Source organism: Amborella trichopoda, chromosome 11, assembly GCF_054954075.1.
Source record: "Amborella trichopoda isolate Santa Cruz 75 chromosome 11, AtrichopodaSantaCruz75HAP2 v2.0, whole genome shotgun sequence".
Taxonomy (NCBI): domain Eukaryota; kingdom Viridiplantae; phylum Streptophyta; class Magnoliopsida; order Amborellales; family Amborellaceae; genus Amborella; species Amborella trichopoda.
In genome coordinates this window covers 10927988-10947298 of record NC_142346.1, presented here as the reverse complement: position 1 = coordinate 10947298, position 19311 = coordinate 10927988, and the positions used below count along the sequence as shown (strand labels likewise).

General features: G+C 37.6%; 1 protein-coding gene across 2 annotated transcripts; it reads right to left on the bottom strand.

Annotated features, from left to right (window-relative positions):
* Positions 1-1220: 1220 nt before the first annotated feature.
* Positions 1221-13984, bottom strand: LOC18444499 (TLD-domain containing nucleolar protein). Of its 2 annotated transcripts, XM_006854667.4 has the most exons (8): positions 13614-13984; positions 13280-13382; positions 11599-11703; positions 9338-9423; positions 8824-9050; positions 8330-8519; positions 2155-2338; positions 1221-1685 (listed from the first exon to the last, which is right to left on the bottom strand). In XM_006854667.4, exons 1-8 carry the CDS (start codon positions 13664-13666, stop codon positions 1380-1382), a joined length of 1254 nt encoding a protein of 417 aa, XP_006854729.1. In that variant the 5' UTR covers positions 13667-13984; the 3' UTR covers positions 1221-1379. The 2 variants fall into 2 exon arrangements, with proteins under 2 accessions (XP_006854729.1, XP_088708259.1); XM_088852133.1 differs by lacking the exon at positions 11599-11703 and having other exon boundaries at positions 13614-13949.
* Positions 13985-19311: the final 5327 nt, after the last annotated feature.

The following is a 19311-nucleotide window of genomic DNA, read 5'->3' as shown; positions in this document are numbered from 1 at the left end:
TAATGCATTTAGGTTATTGATGAATATGGTGTGTGATTCAATTTTTTTATTTATTTTCTCGAATTTTATGTCATTATTTTTCATTTTTTAGGAAAAAAATGTTTTTTTTTTTTTTGCATACATTTTCTTTATATGTCATAGTATCAAAAAAATTTAGGGTTTTTTTTTCTAATGTGGAAGTGTTTTTAACATTTTTTGTTACATGTTGGATGCAATAATATAATATTATATTATATTATATATTAATAACCAATCTTGTATTTTATTTATTATTATTTTTATATCATAAATTCTGTAATGAATTATTTTTTGTTGTAATTGTAACTAAGTTTTTTAAAAAAAATTAGATGATATTATTAGGCAGTTTAAATTTATTCATATTTGTATAGTATAATTGCAAAACATAAATTAATAATTCAATTTTTTGGTTATGTTGCCATACTTTTAGATGAGTAGAGAGAATTAATAATGTTTGACGAATTGGATAACAAATTAGGTGAGGAGGACCACTAAATTGGGTAAGCACAGTTTTAGTGTGAGCGATGGTGGATTGGTATTTTGGTTCAGCAATCAGTGTACTTGTGCAAACTCGTGCAAGAACGTTAGATGGATACTTGCCTCAGAGTGAGTGAGATGATTTCTGCCATTTCAGTTGAGTAAGAATAGGTATATATCATTTTGGTCGAGAAGGAAACCCCTGCTTAACTTGCTCATAGACTTGAAGGGGGAAAAGAGGGTTTGTCATTTTCATTGAAAATGAAACCAGTGTGTCACACAGAATGCCCCTTCCCATATTTTTGTAAAATAATGAAATTACATAATGCATCACCCCTCATTTTTTTTTGAAGACTCAAAAACATTATTTTTAAAGATTTTTCATGATAGTTTTGAAATCTTTTGAAGACGTTTCTCCAAACTGGATCACCAATCCACCGATCCGACATGGATTTTGGGATGGCCAATCCGGGTCACCGATCTATTTTTTAAACCTTCGTCTATAGTACTTTTCCTATCGGACGACATTTTGACGAGTCAACTGACTCCTCTATTTATTGTATTCCTATAGAATTCATCTTAGAGATGGATTTTGGATCCAAAACTTTAGGGGCTGAGAATCTATACTAGAACATGAAAATAAAAAAAGATGATTCTAAAAATAAAAATAATTATTTAATGTATACTTTTTCACTGTCGATTCCAAACTTTGATGGGACCACCACTTTTCTAAATCCATTTTTGAAATTGATGTTTAACGTGTCAGGGGATGCTTACGTAGAATTGCATCCCCTGATGCACAAACAATTTCATGCACAAACAATTTCCCATTCCATATTACACATCCACGAGATACCAGGCCCTTAAGGAAGATCAGAACACATTCATTCACTAGCATTTGCAAGCCCAACCATATTCAGCATATTTCGATCTTCTTTGAACCTCTCAAGAATGGTTCCTTTAACTGAATCAAACTTCTCTTGTTCCCCTCCTTTCTCCATTACACCCCAGCACTCTATTATTTCAGGGTAGATCTTATCTTGCTTTGAAAGGCAGGGATTATCAAAGGTGCTGCAAGTGAAAGTGTGGCCATGATCAAAGCTTGCGGAGATGAAGAGTCCAAAATGATTCGCTCTCCCCCCGAAACCAAGGCCATTTGGAATGCTCTCCGAAGTAAAATTCACTGCACACTAACCATCTCAAGGAAATAGGATATTATATCAGTGGTCTTCCACATTTCATAATATATACTACATAATAGCTTGGGAATCAATGCTACTCAATTTGTACACCACCAAATAATATTCAAAGCTTGAACTATAAATTCACGAATCTATTATTTTATTTTGTTTCACCCTAGTAATTCTTGTTGTCTTGAAAGGATTTCAACTAGTAGAAGAGTATTTATTTAGTGAAGTTCAACAAACACACGTGCGCATTCCAAAAAAAAACAAGACACCCTGTCATTGATTATTACTAATAAGCCATTCTTGGGCCTTCGATCCATCAAGTGAGACAACCAGTTCTTATGAAGGTCAATGTTTCAAGATTTGGAGTTTTTCACTTTTGCTGACCAAGGAACCAATACATACAGATATACACAACATACACAAAAAAATACAAAAACAGATGAGAAACACTATTCAATACAATACTTACCCATTGCAAATTACCATTTGATCCTGTAGGTCGAAATATAGCAGCATGTGGATATAAACTGAAGAGAAAAGACTTCATATCACCATAAAAATCACTATGTCTCTCCCATGGCAAAGAAGCATAACCTCCATAGATGAAACCTTCTTTATCCTTGATGAGCATAATAGTTGGCCCCTCTGCATTTCTGAACAAGAGTTTAAACATATTATTTGCCTAGACACCATAAGTGATTCTCATTTTTTGCTTTATCAAAAAGATTCTTCCTTTTTCATTATTATGTATTACCATAAAAGTGGCCATTCCCATAAGCTATGGTACATATAAGTTGACCTTTTGACTGGCTGACGAAGTGGCCATTCCCATAAGCTATGGTACATATAAGTTGACCTTTTGACTGGCTGACGAAGTGGCCATTCCCATGAGCTAGAGGTTTCGAAGTGCATGGGGGAGATTGGCATTGACTGGCTGACGAAGCTATTCAACAAGGCGTTGAGAACAAAGAAAATGCCAGGCAAATAGAGGAAAAGTATTGTGGTACCTATTTACAAGAACAAAGGAGACACATAATTGCGCGAACTATCGAGGGATCATGCTTATGAGCCATAACATGAAGCTCTGCGAGAGAGTGATTGAGCAACGACTATGGCATGAAACAAGTGTATCTGAAAACCAATTTGGTTTTATGCCAAGAAGATAAACAGCTGAGGCTATTTTCCTACTTAGGCAAACGATTGAGAAGTTTAGAGTGTTGGGAAAAGACCCCCATATGATCTTTATTGATCTAGAAAAAGCTTACGATAAAGTACCTCGAGATTTGATTTGGTGCGTGCTGGAAAAGAAATAAGTTTCCAACAGTGTTTTAAAATGCGGGATGCAGCCCGGATGCGGTGGGGGGCCGATGCGAGTGCATCGCGATGCTGCGATCAATAAATGTAAAAAAATTCTAAAAAATTGAAAACAATAAGTTAATGCATAGAAAAAAATATGAAGGTGATATATGTGATAGTAGGTATTTTAGTTTAATGATTAACTTCAAAACTATTAGCTGTCGGAGATTCTGCATCCAGTTATCCACCATCCCCTGATAGAAACTAGAAACTTGAAACCAGCTTCATAAAGCATTCAACAATCAACAACCATCGGCACAAATTTGCACCATAAGACCATCAACAACCATAAGTACAACCATAAGCACAAAATAATGATATTACAAAATACAAATCAAAAGTCAAGCTCAAGAAAAGTTAATAGTTAATAACTAATAAGTTAATACAATCATCCATTTTGATAGTCAATTTTGAAATTTGAACTTCATTTTTTCTAATATCAATCAGACAAGTCATCTTGAGAGTCGTCATGCGCATCATCAATATCATCCTCGACGGCCTCCATGTATTCTTCTTCATCGGTCTCCTCTAAGTCAGCTTCCTCGACCTCTGAAGCTAATGTGCGAGTGCGACATTAGTGTTGGTCTAGTGTTGGTCGATCTTCTGAAGCTCTTCTACTCCTTTGTGCTCTAGTGTTGGTCGATCTTCTTCATTAGCCCCTGTTGCTAGCTCGACATCAAGCCATGTAAGATCCTCACCCTCAAACACACGCTCTTGTCTTGGATCCATGGTCCACTCACTTATGGAATCACCATCAGCTTCATATAATTGAATAGGTTTGAGCTTCGTGCAATTTTCATACCTCTCCTTAAGTCGCTCGTTATACCGCACATAAACCAAATCATTCAACTTTTTCTACTCCAACATATTTCTTTTTTTTGTATGGAGTTGTGGTAGAAATTTGAAATCAAATAAATTAGATTTTAGATTAGAAAATTTAAATTCAAGAAATAAAGATTAACGAATAAGGAGTAAAGGACTTACATGCTCAAATGCACTCCAATTGCGCTCACAACCAGATGAGCTACATGTGAAATTCAACACTCGAATAGCGACACGTTATAGATTTGGTGTCTCGTTTCTATATAATGCCCACCATGCAACTGTATAATATTTTATAATTTATAATATAGTTAAACATTAAAGGTATAAAATAAACAATGGAACTATACATAAAGTACGAGACAAGTAAGATTATTTTTGAGCTTTTGGCCTTTACCTGGATCTATAGTGTCCCTATTTCGAGTGGCAATATCTCTCCTAAAGTTTCCCAAAACTAACTTGAACTTAATCAATTCATGGCTCTGGATGTCATCCTGGATATCTTTGTCTGGCACCAACTTCTCCAACACATCTAAGAACCCACCATTTATTACACGATCTGACTCAATGGATGGGTGCTTGTAGTGAAGAGATGGGTTTAGAAAATAACCGGTTGAATGGAGGTGCCTATGAAGCTGGGTATCCCATCTCCTATCAATAATTTCAAGTATAGCCTTACGCATATTTTCATCATCCTTTAAAACATCTTTTATTTCAGTTCTTGCCCTAGTCATTGCGTCATATATGTAGCCCATGGCGGGCTTCGCATCACCATCAACCAGTCGAAGCACTCTCACTAAAGGGCGAGCCACCTCCAATGCAATAATTATTTGACTCCAAAAAGATGTATTCAGAATAATTTTTTCAGCCTTTCTCCCATCCTTATGCTTTGACCATTTGCTTTGACTCCATTGCTCTGAAGCAAACATGGTCCTCAAGGCACTTTTTTGCTTGGCTAGGCTTCGAAGAGTGAGAAATGACGTGGCAAATCTCGTGATACCCAGTCTCACTAATTCTCTCTTCTTTGTAAAATACCTCATCATGCTTAGGACTATGGTGTGATTGTAAATAAATCCAACAACAAACATAGGTCTCGAAATTACCCCACTAAATAAAGATGTTGTACCCATTTTCTTAAGCATAAGATTAACACAGTGAGCTGCACAAGGAGTCCAAAACATATGTTTCCTTTTCAAAGTCAAGAAATGCCCAGCTGCAGCATAGTTGGCACCATTGTCAATGATAATTTGCAACACATTTTGCTCCCCAACAAAATCGACAATCACATCCATCAAGCCAGATAAGTATGTACTATCATGTGACTTGTCTGATGCATCAATAGACTTAACAAAAAAAGTACATATTGGGCAGTTAACCAAAAAATTAATGAATGCCTTTGATTTCCCATCGGACCAACCATCACACATAATAGTGGCCCCCATATTTATCCCACCCTTCTCTCTGAGAAATCAAAATTTTATTCACATCAAATACAGCAACCTTCAACAAGGGCTCCCTAACCTCATATAGTGAAGGAGGAATAAGTCCTGGGCCATATTGCCTAATTGCTTGGACCATACATGCAAAACTATCCAGAGTTATAGTATTAAAAGGAATGCCGGCCATGTAAATCCACTTTGCAATCCACTTACATACCGACTTCCTTTGTTCTTTCTTATATTTATTGTCAATTGTGGTTTGTTTTGTTTTTTTCTTTCTCTCCTGAACCACAATTTCGGGGCAAGGGGTGAAAAAAGAATCCATTGGCCCCTTAAAGAGAGGTGTTCTTCTCTCAGCACTATCACCTATATTTATAACCCTCTCTCTTGAGGTTGGAGTATGAGCACCCCTTTGCCTCATAGCAACTTCAGACATATCATCATCATCATCATCATCATCAAATAATTGCATATCATCAACTAAGTCCTTTCTTTTCTTCTTTATTTTCTCTTTATCTTTTTTCAATCTATCCAAATATTCTCTAATCTCCTTTTTTATATCATCTGTAGGTTGTGGGCATGCTCTTACATTCCCAGAAATTCTGGCTAAATGATCTTTTTGTCGAAAAATACCACCCATATAAGTATTTCTAGAGAGCAAGCATATCACACAATTTCTATCTTTCGAATTTTTTAGTTTAGCATATTTCCAAGCCGGATCCTTGTTACCAGAAGATTGGGAAGAAGACATTGCCCCAAAAATAAGTATAACAGTATTATTGTACAAGAAGGAATAAAAACTTACCGACTCTGTGAAGTAGTGTTCGATTTCTTCACGGCCTCTGAAATCCTCAATTTCTTATCACAAATTCACCTTAACATCCCCAAATCAACTATCAAATGCATCAAATGAACATCCAAGTATTAAACAACCGCCAAATCGAAGATTTGGATGAAAAAAAAGTTTTTGCCAAATTTCTTTTTCCTTCGATTTGATGCAAAAAAAGCCACAAAAATGGCTGGAAATCTTCGTTTAGGGGTTATAATAACACCCCAAACAGTTTCCCTAAACTTTGGAACTACAAAAAGACCATTTTGCCCCTCCTTGAGGGGCAAAATAGAAAATTTTTTCGAGGAAACAATTGCGGCCCGATGCGGTCTAATGCGATGCGATGCGGGATGTGACCATGATGCGGCCTGATGCGGCGCATATGCGGCCGCATCTGTCAAAAGCGCATATGCGCCAGTTTGCGATGCGGATGTAAGCGCATCCCGCATGATGCGGCCACATATGCAGCGATGCAGCCGTATTTTAAAACACTGGTCTCCATACACTACATGGACTTGGTGAGAGATATGTACGATGGAGTGCTAACTAGTGTACAAACAACTAATGAAGAGAAGAGTGAATTTTCAATGGCAATAGGTCTACATCAAGGGTCCACACTGAGCCCGTACCTCTTTGTCTTAGTTATGGACGACTTAACTAGACACCTACAGGAAAAGGAACTTTGGTGCATGTTCGCAAATGACAGTTTTGATCGATGAGACACAAAATGACATCAACACAAAGTTAGAGCTTTGGAGGGATGCTCTAGAATCCAAGGGTTTTAAAAGTCACCAGACTAAGACAGAGTATATGGAATGCAAGTTTAATAATAATAGTAGTAGTGACGAGGAAGTAGTTAAGATTGACAGCCAAGAAATACAAAAAAGACAGCACTTTCGATATCTTTGGTCGATAATCCAGGAAAATAGAGAGATTGATAAATATGTCACACACAGATTAGAGCTAGGTGGGCAAAGTAGAAATATGCAACTGGAATTTTATGTGATCGCCGCATGCCAATGAAGCTGAAGGGCAAGTTCTATAGGACAGTTGTGAGACAAGCGTTGCTCTATGGGGCGGAATGTTGGGTGGACAAAAAGCAATATACCCATAGAATGAGTGTAGCAAAGTTGAGGACGTTGAGATGGATGAGTAGCAAGACAAGAAGGGATAGAATTTGAAATGAATCCATTCGGGAGAATTTAGGTGTGGCACCAATAGGCGATAAGATGAAAGAGAGTAGACTTAGGTGAGCTGGCCATGTGTGGCGTCGACCAAGTACAACACCTGTTAGGAGGTGCGAATTAGTTGAAGTAGAAGGACTAAAAAGGGTAAGAAATAGGTCCAAAAGGACGTGGTTGGAAGTAGTCAGAAAAGATATGGGAACTTACAGCCTCACTGAGGGTATGGCCTTTAATAGAGTAGAATGGCAGACCAAGATTCATGTAGCCGACCCCAATTAATTGGAAAAACGCTATGATAATGATGATGATGACATATAAGTTGACCTTTTGATTAAATCTTAGAAGACCAACTTGTTGTGAATCTAGAGTGGATTACCCAAGTTTTATATGGCCAGCTTAAAGGATTTGGGCTTTGCCTCCCTTTATTGCCTTAAAATCTTTCAACACATAAAGGCCATCAGTTAATCTAATGTGAAAAATCTTTCAAAAAATTAAAGCTTGTGTAGCATTCAGGGGAAGAGGCCATATCATAGAATAAGATCATAAAACAACGAAAGATGCTTCATGTGATTGAAAACACAAAGGCTTCAGCCTTCTGGCCTGAATTGAAGCAAACTTGAATCTTGACAATGACGCTTGAAATTAGTGGTGATTGAGGACAAATAAAGTGCATTGTGAACCCCGCCCCACCATCCATTTCGTGCATGAGCGTAGTTGATACTTCCATTCTGGCAGAATTTAACGTCTCCTTGAAGCCAAAAAATAACACGTAAAAATATAGTCTAACCAAGCAGTCACATGAATCATACACCACGCCATTGAAAGAGTTTTAGAGATAGCTTCACCAAGCAGTGATGAATTCATAGTCAAAAGTATGTCATGTGAAAGAGTGCTCAATCCTTTTCCTTTAGTAATTCCTACTAGATTCAGCTCTCTTGTCCTAAAGAAACATAACACTTAAAAAGTTCAACAGATTCTGTCCATAAACTGAAAAGTCATTGAGAAGAAACTCACTGCAGATTCCCCAAGAAAGTATTGAAGCTCAGTCCATGCACACTGCTGTGATATAGAAGCCTCCATTCCTCTGTCTCCTTCTGGGAAAGAGCACCACTTATATGCCATGCATACTCTTTCCTTAAAACAAGCAAGTCCGGACTAAAATCTTCAGGGCACAACAGTTGTGGAAGGTGGCAACCACCACTTCCTGCATAATCGAAGGATTTAGTCAAGAAAAAAAAAAGAGCAAAGAAAAAGAAAAGATCTTGCAGAGAGGCTCATTTATTTGAGGAAGAAATAAAGGATGATCTTTTGCAAAGAATCAAGAAATACTTACCACAGGTTATTGAAACCTATAACATATTTTTAACAAGTAATAAACCATTCATCAAAATATAGGCTCCTAGCAAGACAATTTTACCCAAACTATCCTAGCATGAAATACTGTTGCTTGATGAAAGCAATAGACATCACCCCTGATGCTTAATAATGGAGGATAGAAATCAAAATACCTGGATCGAGCGGTAACAACAAGTTACCAAGAAACTTCCTCACTGATGGGATAAGATTGCACCAATTTTTGAAATCCTCATACGACATACTACTGCCTTCCTTTGAAAATTTTGCAGCATGGAGAAATACTTCTATGATGCTATAATCCAAGTTATTAACTGCTTCTGCCGCTTTTGGGGTAAAAACAGCTTCAAGCGTCGACTTCAAAACGACCTCCAAATCAGACCTGAAGGCCAATTCTGTTCAATACAAAAGGGCATTCACATAAAAAAAAGATAAAAAACATCAATCATCATGCTAGTATTGTATAGATGCAAGAGAGACAGAAGGCAAGCAGAAACCCTTCCTTTGAAGCCTGCTATCCAAGCAATATGTTCTAAAATATGAAAGGGGAGGAGCTCCAATCTTTCACTGTGAAAAGGAGAATGGAGGAAAAAAAACTGCTTCACCCCAGTCTAGGGAGCTGGCTTCATTTAAAAGGCCCTGAAAATAGATGATGGACTGCCAAAATACCTGTCTAAGATGCCATCCCCGTTTACATCTACCAACTGATTTATGAACTCTTCAACTTCTTCTCGACTTCCTTTCTCATAAGTTCCCTATAATCACAAATTGAGAAAGAAAATTTGTTATGGGAGATATAAAAAACACACTACATTACACGTGCCCAACATTCACTAAATTCTTCAAGAAGTGGAAACATTAAACTCTTCTATGTTGTTCAAGTCCAGTCAAAAAATTGATTCCTAAGATGGAAAATGGAGATGAACCATAGTTCAAATATAACAGACATTAAGGACGAGGTACACTTCATCTCCACTACCAATCTTCAGAATGTGCAGTGGATCTTCATTTGGAATGTACAAACACATGCATGATGTGTTGTTTATATTTTCTCCTAGGGTACCTATTTCCCTCCCTATGCTACATGGCCATCCTAACTCACTGAAATGCTCTTTGCATACCCGCTAATCTATCATCCATGACACGAGATTTATTTGCCAAAATCAACTATAAGATCATCATCATCTGAATCTTATCCCAACTATTAGGAGTCGGCTACACGAATCCTGTTACACCATTCTGCTCTATCAACTATACCCTCAATCAGACAACAAATCACCATATTTCTTCTCACTAGTTTCATCATGTCCTTTTGTTCCCCTAGCCCTTTTAGATCCTTCCACTTAAATCAAATCGCCCCTCCTAACCAGTTCTACGCTGTAAATGACTAGCCCACCTAAGTCCACTTGCCCTCATCTTATCACATATTGGATCAACCCTAAGTTCCCTCATATGCATTCATTATGAATTTTGTCTTTTCTTGTCTTGCCACTCATCCATCTCAACATCCTCATCTCTGTTACACGCATCCTATGGATATGTTATTTCTTGACTGCCCAACATTCCGTCCCATAAAGCATGACTGGTCTTATAGCCGTCCTATAGAACTTTCCCTTCAGTTTCATAGGTATGCAGTGATCATATAAAACTCCGGATGCACATCCCCACTTTGTCCACCCAACTCTAATTCTATTCATGACATTGACCTCAATCCCTCCATTCTCCTAAATTATCAACCCAAGATATCAAAAATAATCTCTTTTTGATATTTCTTGGCCGCCAATACTAACTACTCCCTCATTTCTACTCCTAGTATTTACTAAACTTACATTCAATAAATCTTGTCTTAGTCTGCTAATTTAAAACCTTTAGATGCTACAACATCCCTCCAAAGTTCTAACTTTGCATTGACGCAACTTTTAGTCTCATCAAACAAAACTATGTCATTCGCGAGCAACATAGATCACGATATCTCATCCTAAAGGTGCCTAGTTAACTCATCCATAACAAAAAACAAAGCGACATGGGCTCAAAGCTAACCCCTCATGTAGGCTTATTGTTGTTGAAAACTCACTTGTCTCTCCACTAGTTTTCTCTCCAAAACTATAAAGATAATGATTCATATCCAAATTATATTTTTTTAATAATATATTTTTTTAGTGTATATATGTTCCATTGTTCTTTTCTTTTTTGAGAAATCATTTCCCAATGTCCAATTTTATAATAATTTCAGGTCTTGTTTACACATCCATGCATAATTGTTAGAATTGAGTGTGGAAGCAAGAACGGAACCATGGGATTGTTATGGGTTAAAAGGTCAATGCTCAGGATCATTGTCCATACACCCTGAATTTTAAGGATCTTGACATCGACATGCTAGGGAGCTGGATCCCAATGATATATCCTAAGGGTCCGAGACCATCTGGTAAAAGCATCCCTTCTCTTTAGAAATATATAGAACATGAGTTTGCAACATGATTACTTTCTTTTCTTAGTGGATATGCATTTAAGACTTACTTCCTTGTAAAAGATCTATTTAACATGAGTGTGATTTATATCAACCAATCCCTAAGGGATTGGGAACGTGTTCCCCTCATATGGGAGTCAGATCCAGCCAAGGTCCAGCTTTGGGAAGTGGGATAGCTAGGATATCACCAAGTTGGAAGTACCATGTCATGTCCAACACTTGTCTTCATGTCTAATTAACAAAAGTTAATATCAAAGATTTAAAAGAATAATAAATTAATTAATGAGCATTAGACACAACTAAGAAGTTCAAATGGTCACATTGTGAATTTCTAAACAATGGAAAGACAATTTTCTAAGTTATGGTTTCTATTGGATATGTGGAAACATGATAAACATCATCACAATTGCATATGCAAATACTAAACAGAAAAGGAACAAAAGGCTTCTTCGGCAGTACTTACTTTTGCAATTATAAGATCCTCAAATGTTAGTTGTTGATCATTTCTCTTCTGAGTGACCAAATGAAACAATCTTGATCCTAGAGGCCCAAGAACACTGAAATATGCCTAACATAAATATTCAAATATGTGAGATCATCTTTTAGAAACCAAAAGTCAAGGTAACAGTAGTCCATGACAATGGTCTCAGAATAAAGAACAATAAGTGACTAACAAAGCCCCGTCCAAAACAGAAAGTGCATATGCATGATGAGAGAATGAGAAAGTGAACTTGGTTATTTATACTTACTCCTTGCTTGATATGAGTATTACTTTTATGGTTGAGAATCAATGCTTAAATTGTTAATTTGTGAATGATAATGAGAGTATGATCGGATTTATGCCTCAAAGGCCAAGTGGGAGAATGTTGGGTATATGGCCTTTCAAAGTCTGAATACCAATAGTCTCTCATTCAGTGAGAGTGATTGAGAGATAGAATCTGGGCGCTTTGCGAAACGGGGCCCAGATTCTTATACCCCGAGTAGTTGAGGCTATGAGAGTTTTACGTTCGAGAAAGCAATTTCTCAAGGAGGTGTCAGGGTCATCTCCTAGTAAGGATCTTGTTTATATTAGCCTCATGATTGTTGTGATCAGCCAGGGCTTGGAGTATCCAATCTGGTACAATAGAACCCGAGTATTTTTATGAGTAACAATCCTATATGGGATGGTCATGACTTATGGGACATAAGTCCACATCCTAACACAATACCATTCCATGGTATGTACACTAACGTTCGCATGGGAAGCCATTCTTCCAAATCCATTATCCGAGTTTGGAAGAACCAGTGCACATGTGCTTTGAGATGACCCATGTACTTGTGTTGGAATATATCCATAGGGGTGCAGAGAGGACGAGGTCTACCTATTTCTACTAAGATAAGGAAAACACTTTAAGTTCTATAAATAGGTAGTGGTGGGTAACAAACGAGGCAGAGAGTTGTAACGTGAGGCAATTGGTGAGAGTTAGAGAGAGAAAATAGAAGGGAGACCTACGTCCCTTGTTGAGAGAAAAGGGCATGCGTGAGAGAGGCCACTGTTCTTAGTTACATAAAAAAAAAACTTTTAGAGGGATACAAAAGAGATAAGGGCATGAGCGAGAGAGGCCATTGTGCCTAGTTACATAAAGAAAAATTTGTAGTGGGAAAGAAAGAGAGTGTGTAAGCAGTCCACTGAGGCGAAAGAATTATTGAAATACAAGTTCTCTTTTCACCCCAATTTTGCCTGCGCCATACATCAGGCCCATCAACTAATAAGGCTTCTGTGCATATTTTTCAACATTATGGGATTCATTGGAATCAACCTTGAATGAGATAATCATATAAAAAATGAGAGATAATTGTGATTTTCCACGGCAAATGATGAAAAGAAGGCAATTCTGGCTCAACCAATACCTAGATTGAGTAGCAGTCAATATTTCAAATGAATTTTAGGCCTGAATGATCACCCAAAGTTAACTTATCCCAACACGGACTCATCTCTTTATAATTTTTTCGAATGTTGGACTTCCTCTTTATATCCAATCAATCAAATTACACAGAAGTACAAGCAAAAGTTAAAATCTCGGTGCAGCATTCTGCTTCGAAAACAAGAGCAAAAGTTTACACTTGAAAACAAAACATATCTGAATTAGCAGTAAATTTCCAACCTGGAAAACAGGGAGTGTGATGAACTTGCCACCACTACCAGACTGTTCAGCCAAGGAACGAAAGAGGGAGTTGAGATCTTCAAGCTCTTTCTGAGTAAAACTCCTGAATTAAACACAGAGCATGGTGAGATTTGGCATAAACTGCAAAATCCTGTGAACGTTGGTCAATTAGAGCACTTTAAAGCATGGTGAGATTTAGCATAATCCGAAAAAGCAAGGGAAAATTGGTTACTCTTAGAGAGAGAACGGATTTGCTATTGTAGAGTGAGATTCACAACCCTGGAACAATTGATAAGAGAGAGAGACAGAGAGAGTGAAGAGAATGTGTTTCAACCTGGAAGCAGAAAGGAAGAGAGGGTCAGAGGGAGGGGATTGAGCATTGCCCATTATTTTGCTTCTTTTCCTGACCGATCTTCAAAAATTTAAAGCATACCACGCCTGTTTCTTGTAATGCTAAAGAATACTCTCTCTCTCTCTCTCTCTCTCTCTCTAAACTTTGCAGTTTGACGGAGACCCTGCGAGAAGTTTTCTCTCTCTTGAAATTTTGAAGGGGGTACGTTACCGGTTCTTTAAATACTTACAGTTGACCACCTCTCTCTCTCTCTCTCTCTCTCTCTCTGCTTGTCCCATGCCTTTCAGTGGCCGAATTTTGAGTTGCCTCTTGCGCTTTGGAAAGGTCGGGCAAAATACACAGCGCTACTTTATGGGCAAAAAGTTTGTATAAGGTTTTGACCTTACAATAAAGAAGTAAGGTATGTTCAAAAGATTTGTAGAAAAGAATAAATTATAAAGTTGGAAAATCTTCTAATTCATCAATTTGATGTATGTAAAAATAATAATAATTTTAAATCTTAAAAATAATGAACCTTCTAGAAAAAGTTATCTAGACCATCAATTTTTAAGATTTTTAGTTGTTTACAAACTTGTTCAATTTGTACTTTTTTGTAATTTTAAATTTAATAATTAGGTTTAAACAAGATGTTCAACCCATCATAAAGTTTTTTTTTTTTTGGACAAATGTTATGAACTTTTATTAAAGCAATGCTTCAAGAGCATGAGATTACAAAGATTTGATCAAAACGTTAGAAACTTGCAAAAAGGGAAGAGAAACATCATGTTTAGCTAGTCCATCAGTAACATCATTGGCTTCGTGCATAGTGTGGCCGAAACTGATCCACAAACTAAGCCAGGCACATAGATCTTGAATTTTTAACCAAAGAGTAAATAGGGACCAGGGGATCATTTGCTCTTTTCTACACAACTTGATAACATTCAAGGAATTCCCTTCAATTATAACATCACCAATGAAACTCCTATAAGTGATAATATGAAGGCCTTGAAGGAGAGCAGTCAATTCAGCATGATTGATTGTTGTAGACCCACAAGGACCCAAATAAAAAAAAAGAACCAATTCAAAATTGTAGCGAAGAAGCCACCAACACCTGCAGGCTTTGGATTTCCAAATGAGCTACCATCAAAATTAAGTTTGAAGCAAGCTTCTAGAGGTACAATCCAAGTTCCAAGGAGACGACTAGAGTGAGAATAGGAATGAGCCAAAAATTTCAGGTTGCTATAAATATCAGTCCGAAGAGCACCCCTTCCTTCAAGTGTGGAGGAAAATCAATTCCAAAGAGATTGTAAAATGAGGTCTTTTACCCTTTCAATACTCTGAGACACCCCATCAAAGGTTTTCCTGTTACACTCTAACCAAATATGCCATAAGTTGCACTTCAGAAAATTTTCCAAATCACAACTCGTTTTTTTGGTAATCCAATGGCAGAAAGATGGTTAATAATGTTAATGAGATTCAAATTTATCATGAAAAAAAAAACCCAATAAAGAGAAGGCCCAGAGCCATAAGCTAGAGGCAAAAGGACAGTAGGGGGAAAGATGAGAGCAAGATTATTCATCATTTTTGTACATCAAGCAAGTATTTGGAAAAATTTTACCTCTCTTTTGCAGATTGTCTACTGTTAAACATTCCTTTGACATGCGACCCATAAGAAGGCTTGGATTTTAACTGGAACTGGTCATTTCCAAATGGAACCCAAAGAGGTATCAACAATATTGTCCCGGTCCATAAAAAAGAGCCTATACACTGATTTGATAGAAAAAAATTCGTCAATCTCTGATTCCCATATGACCAAGTCTTCGGCATTAAAAGAGATGTAGACTTGTTTAAGTTGTTGGAGGAGATTATGAAGTTGCGAAATCATCGTGTCTGGTAACCTATTGTAGCGGCATCTAATATTCCAAACCATACAATTAGAGGGGGATAGAAAAAACAACAATGAAAGTTTTACATCAGGTTGAGCAACTCTGGCAAATAGGTCAGGATAAGTAGAAGAGAGAGGTGCATCACCAAGCCATTAGTTGAACCAAAAGAGAGTGTAATCTCCATTGCCAATAAGCCATCTAATGTTGCTGAAAACAATATTTCTGCAGTTATAAATATCCTTCCAAATCTGTGAGGTGAATTTGCCTCCTCTACTTTTTTTAATGGAGTGGGTGAGATGATCGAAACCATATTTAACAATTAACACATCCTTCCAGAGATAAGAAGAGTCTTAAGAGATTCGCTACCACCATTTGGAAAGAAGTGTCCAGTTTACAATTTTAAGTTTTCTGATGCCCAAACCCCTTAGCTTTGATGGCATACAAACCTGGTTTCAGTTCACCAAATAAAACTTTATGTGGTTATCCTCCATATTACCCCAAATGAAGTTTCGCATATATTTTTTAATAAGTTTGATTACTTCACTAGGTATTTGTATGACTGACATCAAATAAATAGGAAGATGTGTATAGGTAGATTTAACCAAAGTGATATGCCTACCAAAAGATAAAGTCTTGATCTTGCATAGGTCTAATTTAACTTGATACATGTGAATAAGAGGGTCCCACGTTGCACGAGTGAGCTTACGATCAGAGATAGAAACCCCTAAATATTTATGGGGAAATTTCTCACCTCTGCAACCCAAAATTGAATCAAGAGAATCCAAAAGATTGTTGAGCAAAAGATGCCCACAATTGAAGTCTTATGAAAATTTACTTTGATGCCCAAAGCTAGCTGACAACATAGGAGGAATATGCTCAGATTCTGTATTTTCTCGTCACTGGCATCACAAAAAATCAGGGCGTCATCTGCATATTGTAAAAGTGAAATAGTAGGCCCAGATGATGAAACTTAAAAACCTGTAAGAAGACCTGCATTTACAACATTCTTAAACATCAGGCTAAAATATTCAGCTACTAAGGTAAAATGAAAAGGAGATAGAGAATCTCCTTGTCTAATGCCCCTATAATCATGGAAGAACCCCCTAGGAGATCCGTTAATAAGAATCGAAAAATGTGTCGAAGAAATGCACTGAATCCATCTAACACCGAAACCCATTCTTGTCATAATCTCATTGAGCACTTGTTATTCAACTCTATCAAAGGCCTTCTCCATATCCAATTTAATAACCACTCTCGACTGCTCATAAAGATTTCTAGAGTGAATGCATTCCTGGGCAATAAGAGTGCAATCTATGATCATGCGGGCTCTAATGCAGGCTGATTGTTCATCAGAGATCACAAAAGGGAGAACCAATTTAAGTCTCTCTGCTAAAACTTTTGCTAGACGAGAGACTAATCGGCCTAATATCTCCAATATCAGCAATGCTATCTTTTTTTGAAATTAAAGAAATATAAGTAGAATTAATGCCCTTGAGAATACTCCTAGTGGACATAAATTCCTTAACCATTAAATAAACATCATCGTGTAGCAGATCCCAAAAACGCTAAAAGAAGATAAGAGGGAAACCATCAAGGCCAGGGCCTTTATCCCCAAAAAGAGCAAAAACTGCCAATCTAACTTCTTCCACAGTAACATCCCTTTCCAGATCTGAAACCAAGAAAAGTGGCAGAGATTTAAAAGGAACACCATCTAAGATAACCCCAAGATTAAAATCACTAGAAAAAGCAAACGCAAAATGTTGAACAATGGCCTCATCACGAGCTGAAACGCCGCCTTCCGATACACCCGGTAGAAAAATAGTAAAAATATTATTCTGCCTTACGCGCATTCGCAATAGCACGAAAAATTTTGGTATTCTGTCACCCTCCTTAAGTCATTTAACTCTTGATCTCTGTTTCCAATAAATCTCCTCCATCCTAAAGAGATCATGTAGCTTATTAAGAAGAGAATTTTTATTAATAATCATCTCATCAGATAAAACTTGGTTTTCCTAAATAGAATTTTTAATCATCCCTAAGTCCATCAAAGTGGTATCAATTTTTCCGTTAAATTGATACCGGTTTTCTTTTTTCCAAGAGATGAGTTTGTACTTCAGGCAGATTAGCTTCTTATGAAGACGGAAGCCAAAACTGCCAAAAACATAACAACTACCCCAAGAATGATTGATGCTATCCACAACTTCAAGCTCTTCCAGACATTGAATATCAAAACGAAAAGGTCTAGGCCCAGATAAGACCTCCTCAGTATGAAGAAAGATGGGGAGATGATCAGAGGAATGTTTGGTAAGAGCATTAACCTTGACCAAAGGGAATATTCTTTCCCAAGCCTTTGAGACAAGAAAGTGATCAATCTTAGACATAATCAAATTAGAGGAACAACTATTAGACCAAATAAAGTGAGCTTCAGTAATAGGAAGATCTAATAAATCAGTCTCCATAATGAAGTCATTAAATAGATGCATACGATAATTATACCGAGAAAAAGTGGAAATTTCATCTAGGTGGCGAATATGGTTAAAATCCCCTCCAAGGCAAATAGGAAGTCCCGAAGAGAAAGTAAAAGAATTCAAATCATCCAAAAAGACACCTTTAAGGGTAGCAATATTAAACCTACACACATTAATTAGCACCCAACGGAAACCCCTGACAGGACCTTCAAAAGTAATTGTCAAGAACCTATCAGATTTAAAAACATCCAAGCAAAGCAAAGCTGTTGAGTCCCAAAGAACCCACAGACCCCCAGAAAATCCAAGGGCATCCACACCCTCAAAGCACACAGAACAATTACCCCACAGCGTCTTGACAACCAAAAGAGAGGGTGATGCACACTTAGTTTCTTGCATAATAATAGCAAAAGGTTTAAATTTAGAAATCAATAAATTGACATATTTCTTGTGTCGATCAGCGCAGAGACCACGCACATTCCAACTGATAATCTTCATGGGCGAGATGAATGTCCACCAGGTCCCTCGAAGCCACCATCTTCATAGGGATGAAAAGAGCTGGACGAGTAAGTGATGTTGCTGCAACTAGAAGGGCTAGTTCTTCGAAGTCGCACGGCCTGTCCTGAAAACCACTCCATCTAAAGGAGGATGCCCCAAGAGCCACAAGCAGTCAGTGTAGTCGATGAGCGCACAGCTTTAGAGTCCACCTTTAAATTGGGTTTCAGTATTACCTTAAAGGTAGGTGAGGAGACCTCCAGGTCGTCCATCGGATCAGAATAATGGTGCACAGGGAGCTTAGCTAGGTCTGTCCGAGTCTCATCCTTCATATTTTTGGACATTTCTTGGACCACCTTAACCGGCGCATCCATGGCTGCAAGCACTACCTTTGAAGGAGCAACAAAAGTAGCACCCATGACCTTGAACATATGATTGAAAATTACATGGTTGGGGTTGCTTGGTAGAGTCTTTGAAAGATGCTCAGCCACGTGAATAGGCTTGGAATCAGTCCTAGCAACTAGCTGAATTTCAAGGACCGAGCTTGAAAGATATAGGATAATGAATCTGAAACTTCTACAAGATATTCCGAAACCATCTTTGCTGGTATGACTTCATCAGCCAAAGGCTCACTAATAGTTTCCACAAAAAGTGATGGTATGTTCGGTTCAACCATAGCTAGAGGGACCGCAGCAAACTCAGGGTTATCCGCCGCAATTATGGCTCCAGAAGCCACATCATAAATAGGATTGGCGTAGACAACCTCATCTTCATCATAATCAACAATCACAGCTGGCCAATTGGTAGCAAACGATGGTGTCAAATTCGGGACCCTAGAACGCCTCGCGGAAAATG